Source organism: Kryptolebias marmoratus, linkage group LG23 (assembly GCF_001649575.2).
Source record: "Kryptolebias marmoratus isolate JLee-2015 linkage group LG23, ASM164957v2, whole genome shotgun sequence".
In the NCBI taxonomy this organism is placed as follows: domain Eukaryota; kingdom Metazoa; phylum Chordata; class Actinopteri; order Cyprinodontiformes; family Rivulidae; genus Kryptolebias; species Kryptolebias marmoratus.
Window position 1 is genome coordinate 14,492,084 of NC_051452.1, and position 8,929 is coordinate 14,501,012.

The 8,929-nt window shown below is 40.2% G+C and overlaps 1 protein-coding gene across 1 annotated transcript in view; it reads left to right on the plus strand.

Moving 5' to 3' along the window:
- The window catches only part of LOC108249966 (NACHT, LRR and PYD domains-containing protein 12-like), a 417,931-nt gene extending 410,700 nt beyond the window's left edge, over nt 1-7,231 (plus strand). Inside the window, exons 12-14 of the mRNA XM_037973806.1 lie at nt 3,877-4,050; nt 4,528-4,574; nt 6,445-7,231. Coding sequence (XP_037829734.1) covers nt 3,877-4,050; nt 4,528-4,574; nt 6,445-6,992 — 769 coding nt within the window. The 3' untranslated portion in view covers nt 6,993-7,231. The remainder of the gene's footprint in view (nt 1-3,876; nt 4,051-4,527; nt 4,575-6,444) is intronic.
- The last annotated feature ends 1,698 nt before the right edge of the window (nt 7,232-8,929 follow it).

The following is an 8,929-nucleotide window of genomic DNA, read 5'->3' on the forward strand; positions in this document are numbered from 1 at the left end:
CAGCAGGATCATCTCCCACATCAAGACATCACAAAGCCTCCACATCATGTGTCGCATCCCAGTCTTCTGCTGGATCACTGCTACAGTTCTGGAGGATGTGTTGAAAACCAAAAATGTAAAAAACATGCCAAAGACCTTGACTGAGATGTACATCTACTTTCTGGTGGTTCAGACCAAAGTGAAGAATGTCAAGTATGATGGAGGAGCTGAGACAGATCCACACTGGAGTCCAGAGAGCAGGGAGATGATCGAGTCTCTGGGAAAACTGGCTTTTGAGCAGCTGCAGAAAGGAAACCTGATCTTCTATGAATCAGACCTGATGGAGTGTGGCATGAATGTCAAAAAAGCTTCAGTGTACTCTGGAGTGTTCACACAGATCTTTAAAGAGGAGAGAGGGCTGTACCAGGACAAGGTGTTCTGCTTCGTCCATCTGAGTGTTCAGGAGTTTCTGGCTGCTCTTCATGTCCATCTGACCTTCATCAACTCTGAAACTAACCTTTTCGAAGATGAAAAATGGTGGTGGTTTAAGATATTTTGCATATTTCAAAAAGCAAAGCCCTTCTATCAGTGTGCCATAGATAAAGCCTTGCAGAGTCGAAATGGACACCTGGACCTGTTCCTCCGCTTCCTCCTGGGTCTTTCACTGCAGACCAATCAGATATTCCTACAAGGCTTGCTGACACAGACAGGAAGTAGCTCACAGACCAATCTGGAAACAGTTCAGTTCATCAAAGAGAAAATCAATGAGAATCTGTCTGCAGAGAAAAACATCAATCTGTTCCACTGTCTGAATGAACTGAATGATGGTTCTCTAGTGGAGGAGATCCAACAGTCTCTGAGTTCAGGAAGTCTCTCCACAGATATATTATCTCCTGCTCAGTGGTCAGCTCTGGTCTTCATTTTACTGTCATCAGGAAAAGATCTGGATGTGTTTGATCTAAAGAAATATTTTTCTTCAGAGGAGGTTCTTCTGAGGCTGATGCCAGTGGTCAAAGCCTCTAACAAAGCTCTGTAAGTATCTGCTTTGGTCTGTCAATGATAAATCAACCATGTTTGAATAGCAATACAATGAAAATAACTTTCCTTTGTCTTTTGAAATATATTCAGGTTGAGTGGCTGTAACCTCTCAGAGAGAAGCTGTGAACCTCTATCTTTAGTTTTCAGCTCCCAGTCTTGTAGTTTGAGAGAACTGGACTTGAGTAACAGCAACTTGAAGGATTCAGGAGTGAGGCTTCTGTCTGTTGGACTGGAAAGTCTACATTGTAAGCTGGAAACTCTCAGGTTAGAATTGAAAATCTTTTTGTTTTATCGAAAGAGGCTGTTTTTCACAATGTTAAGTAGCTTTATCAAGCTAAAGAATTATTTCCCACAAGACACCGCTAATGAGTTGCTTGAAATTGCTTTTTTAAATTTAACTGTTCTGTAAGAAATTGATCACTTTTGCTGCTGTAACAACTTCCGCTCTTCTCAGAAGGCTTTCTACAAGATTTTAGATTGGTTTTGTGTGAATTTTTGTCCATTCATTTTGTAGAGTTTTTATAAGGTCAAATACTGATGTTGGTTGAGAAGTTTTGGCTCACCATCTTCAATCCAGTTCATCCCAAAGGTGATAGATGGGGTTGACATCAGGGCTATGTGCAAGCCAGTAAAGTTCCTTCACACTGAATTCATCAAACCAAGTCTCGGTAGTCCCTGCTTTGTGCATTAGGGCACAACAACATTGGAATAGAAAAGGGCCTTCTTAAAAGTTTTCCCACAAAGTTGTAAACATAACATTGCCCAAACTGTTATGATATGCTTAAGTATTAGGACTGCTCATCACTGGATATAAGGCTCCTAGCTAAAGTCCTGATGAAAACACCTGATTTCAGCAATTAACAGGTGTATCCAAATACTTTAGGGCATATAGTGTATTGTCAAATTGCATTTTTTTTATTATGCTTAATGTTATGCATGCTTCTTGGCCTCACAAATAATGGTGCAAAGCAAAAGCTGTAATGTTATTGCTTTTTAAGTATGAAGCCCTGATCTGAAATCAAATGGTGCTCTGTTATTGGACTTATGTGCTCGACATGGGCTGTCTAAAACGAACACCATGTTCGAGCATAGAGTTGTCTATAGGTGTACTTGGTACTAGGGCAACTTAAACCAAAAGTCAGTGATCGATTTGGTAATTGTATCATCAAACCTGTGGCCCTATCTCTTGGACACTCAAGTGTAAGGGCAGAGCAGTCTACTGATCACCACCAGGTGGTAAGTTGGTCAGGGGAGGCTGGCGGTCAAACCTGGTTAACACAAATGAGTAGTGAGGGTGAACTGGGAACATCTGGTGGAGCCCCTTGTCTGAGAGATCTTCAACACACACCTCCAGAATGCTTCCTCCAGGTTGGAGTATTTGCCTCAAGCAGAGGAGTTAAAGTATCTGATAGTTGCATTCACGAGTAATGGTAGGTTGAAGCAGGAGATGGATCAACGTATTAGTCCGTTGTGGTGAAAAAAAAATTGAGTCGAAAGACAAAGCTCTGAATTGACTTGTCCAACTTTGTTCCAGCCATCCTCTAGTCATGAGGTATTGATCATGACCGAAAGAGCGAGATCCTGGCTACATACAGCTAAAATGAGCTTCTCTCATAGGGTGACAGAGCTCAGCCTTAGAGATAAGGTAAGGAGCTTTGTCATACTTGGGGAGCTTGGATTAGAGCCGGTGCTCATCCATACCGAAAAGAGTCAGTTGAGGTGGTTTGGGCATTTGATTAGGATGCCTCGTTTTGGAGGTTTGCCAAGCATGTCCCACGTCCTGGGCACAGGAGAAGACCCTGTGGCAGGCCTCAGAAATATATTCAGGATTATACATCCTCTCTGGGAACGTCTTGGGATCTCCCAGGAGGAGCTGGAGAGTGTTGGTGAGGAAAGGGATGTCTGAGTTCCCTCCTGGAACTGTTGCCCCTGTGATCTGACAACTAATAAGTGGTAGAAGTGGTGGAAGTCTTCCTGAACCCATTAACCCATAACAGAATCAGACCTGTTTTTAATGCAGTGCTGCCAGAGGGCCCAGGTAGTCGATATTGGCTTTAGGTTTTGTCCTTAGCACAGAGATTTTTCCAGATTGTTTTGCAGATTGGTGAACCTCTGCCCATCTTTAATTCTGAGAGATTTAACTTCTGAATTCTCTCCAAGAATATCACGCCCTTTATTAATACCAGTATTGGTATCAGGACACCACGAGTGATTTCAAATATTTAGGGTTGTGATGGAAAAAATATTTTATACATCTGTCTCCTTGGAGGCCAAAAGCTAGGGACCTCTTTTCTGTGCTGACACAGACGTTACCAAGGTTGTATGGTGCCATTTGGTATCTCCCTTTATTATGACCTAAATGCCTCTCACTACTGTTTATCTTTGATTGCTCTAAGGGCAAAGTGTTTTTTATGATTAGCACAAGATCTGCTGGCAACAGGTTTATCAAATGCAAAATGTTAATGTCTGTTAGATAAACATAGGGTCATGCAAATCCCAGCTGTATATAATGGGGTCCAAGACACAACCTTGGTGCACAAAGTTTGTGGCCGAGAACAAGCACGGTTCTGTGTTACACCTTTGTGCCTTCCAATATTGCTATAAACCGTACTTGACGACTATATTGCAAAGAGCCTTGTCTCTCATAATGTATTTCTGTCCTTGTTAAATAAAGATTTACACAACAGGGTTAAAGTGTGACTTGAGCTTAGGTTAGGCATTTACTGGTAAAGGTTAGGATTATGAATAGGGTCAGGGTTAGGCTACCGAAATGAATGGAAGACAGTACAATGTACTAAAAAGGACAGAAATATGAAATTTTGTATGTTTGTGTGTGTGCGCGCGCGTGTGTTTGTGCAGGCTGTCAGGCTGTCTGATCACAGAGGAAGGCTGTGCCTCTCTGGCCTCAGCTCTGAGCTCCAACCCCTCCCATCTGAGAGAGCTGGACCTGAGCTACAATCATCCAGGAGACTCAGGAGTGAAGCTGCTCTCAGCAGGACTGAAGGATCCACTCTGGAGACTGGACATTCTCAGGTATGGAGAGACGTTCTGCTTGACACCTCTAACTGAGGAGGGTGAGCTGTAATCAGTTTATCTACCCGTCAAACAACTACTGTCTTTTTGCTTAATGATGGACATGACTAAACAAAAAACATGTAGGATTTGACATTTTTTAAGCATGATTTTTTTTGTCCTCTAACTGTTAGTTTAGTATACAGAGAAAGAGACAATATACCTTTAACCTAGTTCAGTGACTGGACAGATTTATTAGACAGAGAAAAACCTTTTGCCATCTAAAGAAAGAAAATAGTAAAGTATTACAATAAGTGTAAACTGTGCTAGAATGTTACAGTCACATGACAGGACCTTCAGGATGCTCCATTTAAATTTTTTGTGTCCAAATGTTGGACTGTTTTTTTTTTTCACTGTAGAACAATGTGTGTATGAGAGCCATGTAAAGTCCATGTTTGCTGAAAGAGACTGATGGTCTGACCCCCCTCCTCCTTTCAGGGTGGAGCCTGCTGGAGTCCAGTGGTTGACACCAGGTCTGAGGAAGTGTAAGTGTTTTTTTAACAATGTTAAAATGGTCACAATCACTGATTTAGCTACATAATCTTGAATGATGCATCCACAACATTTTATGACTTCTTACACGTTGATGTAAAGGAGGGGTAGACAACCCACCCACACCTGATTTGAATCAATGGGTGATTAACTGAGTTCTGCAGAACACGAAGAGGTAATTTAACCACAGAATCAGGTGTGTTGGAGCAGGGAAACGAGTACCAGGTACCCCCGAGGACCAGGATTGCCTACCCCTGATATAAAGGGACATTGCCATTATAAAGAAAGAAATTGGTAAAAGCTGAAACTACTAATTGATAAGTAATATAAAACAATCTCAAATCTGGGATTATTAATTCTTCATTGGTTTTCAGATCTCAAGCATAAAGCACAAGCAGTAGAATAATGACTGTTTTTTAAATATTTATTTCACAGCAATCTAGCAAACATATAATAGAGCAGTGATGGCAATATTGTAACTTGAATGGCTAAATGAAAACGATTAAATTACCAAAACCTGAAATGATCATGGTCATGGTAAGTGTGCTGAAAAAACCATTTAGAAATTACCAAAATACTGTAAATTCACTGAGGGTTGTCTATAATTTCCTCTGCTAAAGAAGTTATGTTTTCAGCAGTATTTGTCTCTCTGTGTACCTGTCTGTGCACAAGATTACTCAAAAAGATATGAATGAATTTTCATGAAATTTTGGTGGTGATTCAGTCAAAGGTCAAAGTCACAGGTGAGCCTGTGCTCTATCTCTGCAACTGTATGACATAGGAATGTTAAACTCCACAGCTGGATGCCTCTTGGGTCAAGGGTAATCACCATTGATTTCAAGGTCATGGGGTCACAGGTCAACGTCACAGTTGACCTATTGTTCTAACTCTGCAACAGTATAATGTAAGGATGTCAAACTGCACAGCTGGACACCTCATGAGCCATGGATTATGCTTCTTGTGACCCTTTTGTTTCCTCCACCAAGGAAGTTATGTTTTCAGTTGTAACCATTAGTAAGATCACGTAAAAACTAATGATCAGATTTGGATGAAATTTTCAGGAAATATTGGGGTTGTCACATAAAACAATGAAAAAAATGGTGATGGTGATCCACATTATGATCCAGATTGTACTATTTTTTAAATACGTTGTGGCCTTGGCAGAGGTTTGTGCTGTCTGAGTGTTCCTAGTATTTGATTTGAACTTTTTATTGAGCTTAAAACAAACAAACAGTTAGCTTGTGAAGCTTTAGAAAACTGAGACAGTTATGAAAACCATATTTGGTAGCTTGATATAAAAGTCTGGAAATTACAAGTGGAATAAACTAAATTATTTCAACACAGCTTTAGCTCAATAAACCTTAAATCTCAAAACTCAAAGTGTATTCTTGAACATCCACTGCTTCTTTTCTTTTCCTCCTTGTTGGCAAATGTAATCCCAGAGCTTTTCTCTGACTGCCTGAAAGACACAAGCAGCATTCAAGCTGTAGCTGAAAAAATTAGCTTCTTCTTAGATATAATTTTCAGCCTTGCAGTAACTGGTGATGAACTGAGGTGCAGTTTGTAGCCTACGTTTGTGCCCTTCTACCTTGCTCTACTCCCATGGTGTGCACTTCCTATATATTCCTCTGCTCTTTTCTGTTGTTGCAGTTAGCAAAGAGCAATAAAAAAAGAGGTGTACCCTCTTTAAAATTAGAGCAGTAATCACCTGTGACTAATGTATTTTTTTGTCTGATTCTTTGTACTCGTCCCTGGTTAATTCAACCAGTTTTCTTGAGGTTATTGTGAAAGGAGAAAATGTCATAAAATTTACAGATAATAAATCAGTAACTGCAGTTGGATTGTGTTTCTTCTCTTCATCAGATTCCTGCCAGCTCACATTAGACAAAAACACAGTGAGCAGAAACCTCAAACTGTCTGACAGCAACAGGAAGGTGACACATGTGGAGGAGGAGCAGTCATATCCCAATCATCCCGACAGATTTGAAGGCTACTGTCCTCAGCTGATGTGCGAAGATGCCCTGACTGGTCGCTGTTTCTGGGAGGTCGAGTGGCAGGGCGAGGTTGATATATCTGTCACTTACAGAAGAATCAAGAGGAGCGGAGACCGAGCTGACTCTGAGTTTGGAAGAAACTTGGAGTCTTGGAGTCTGAGCTGCTCTGGCCGCGGTCATTACACTGCTTGGCACAATGAAAAGGGAATTTCCATCTTCTCCTCCTCCTCTGCCTCTGACAGAGTAGCAGTGTATGTGGACTATCCTGCTGGCATCCTGTCTTTCTACAAAGTTATCTCTGACTCACTGATCCACCTCTACAGCTTCAACAACACATTCACTGAACCTCTTTATCCTGGATTTTCATTTGGATTCTGGAACAGAACGGGTTCCACAGTGTGGCTGGTTTCAGTTTAGGTTAAAGAGTGTTCTCCAGGTAGAGAAACAAGATATTAGGACTACTGACTATGTTTACTTGAATTTATTATTATTTTTTTACTTTATGCTGCTTACATGGGATCCAGAACAATTTATTTTTTCCGCTAAATCATACTTTTGCACCTTTGGGCACCACATACACATACTTTTTGTTTACAAAATAAATCCGTCGCCTGGCACAGGTAGATTACACAGCATGACTGAGCTATTACGCGTTTCCACGGGGCAGGTAATTCTTGTCATTGCATGCAAGCAATCACTGTTTTTAACAAGTGTTTAATTTATAAATTAGTCTAATAATTTATCAGCACTGCAGTTCCAACATAGGAGGAGACAAGACACTATTTTGAAGATGTCTAGATAATTAGGGACATTATCAACGGGTCTAAAAACAATAATTAGCTGTGGACGTTTGCCTCAGTTAGACTGCTGTGTCAGCTCAGACCACAATGCATTATGGTCTGTTTTCACCAATGTAGTGTGCAACCTCTGTAGATTATTTTTACTGAACCACGTTATGAGTTTTAAGGACACTATTAGGTGGATAAAAACTAGTTAAAATTCAAATGGCTGACTCACTATTTAAAGCACTAAACAGGAGACATTCTGGCCTTTTCTCATATTGGCACAATTTTTAGAGGTCCTAATGACTTATTTGTGACTTCTTTGGTCAATAATATGGTAAATATGCTGGTATAAATAAGCAAACACAGCTGTGCCCCTCATAATGCTTACACAAGAGAAAATTACACAGTTTGTTTCACATTTTGATGAAACCTAGACCAGTAACTGCCTCAAATAGTCATGAGAAAAACAGAATCCTTTTAAATGTGCTATTTTTCACTGCCTAAACAATACAGAAGTGTCCTGCTTTAAGTGAAGGATAAGGTCCACAAAATCACAACAACCCTTAAAGAAAGTCTTAGATATCCAACTTGAACTCAAACTAGCACACAGAAAATGGCTGGCAAAACAGTTTTATTCTCAAACACTGTTGGTATTGGTCCTGCTATCCTTAATATGAGTACTGCATTGAACTCTGTTGGGTTGAGCCCAGCTTATTAAAACACCACTCTTGACTTAACAGCTGATTGGGTCAGGTTGACATCAGTTGTTCTAACATAATTATTACTGTACCACATTGTCTCCACAACCCTAGCCATCACTGATCTTTTTTTTAAAGACTAATTGTAGGGGTCAACAGACTAATGGATTTAATTAAGAAGCTCAAAAAATGGTGACAGCAATTTTTCCACAAACATTGTATTTTGTAAAATGTATAGTTTTCCAAAGTATTTCATTTCTGTATTTGAACTTCTGGCAGATAGTCACATGACTGTTTGGACATGATTAATCATTTTGAAAGACGTTTATCCGGCCTCATTTATGATTCAAATACTTGTTGTTAGATTGACCTCAAAAGGTGGTACAGAAGAATTAGAAGTGCCACTACAACATTGTAAAGGACTGCTGTATGTTGGTTCAGTTTGTTTTTTTTAACCAAAGTTTGCTGTTTGGTTGTGATGGCTGCTTCCATTATTCTGTTAGTGATGCATTTATTGTGAAATAGGCACACAAACAAGTGCTGTTACTGTGTACTTATGTGGAAAACTTAACAACCACTTAAAATATATTAAAAAAGTTGTCAGATTAGAATTAGGTCAGAATTGTGTTTTTATAGATATTGTTTGTCCAAAATATGCAGCGTATTTGTCAATGTCAGGGGTGGAAATTAGCACCCGCCACCCGCCAAATGCGGGTAAATATTTGAAGTGGCGGGTGAATTTGATCAACACACACGCCACTGTGGCGGGTTGGCAATTTGAACAGAAAAGGTGTTATTTGTCCTCCTGACATATAGGGGGCAGTAATGTGCTCGAGTTGCTGCTGTTACGTCGAGCCGCGTTCCCCTATCA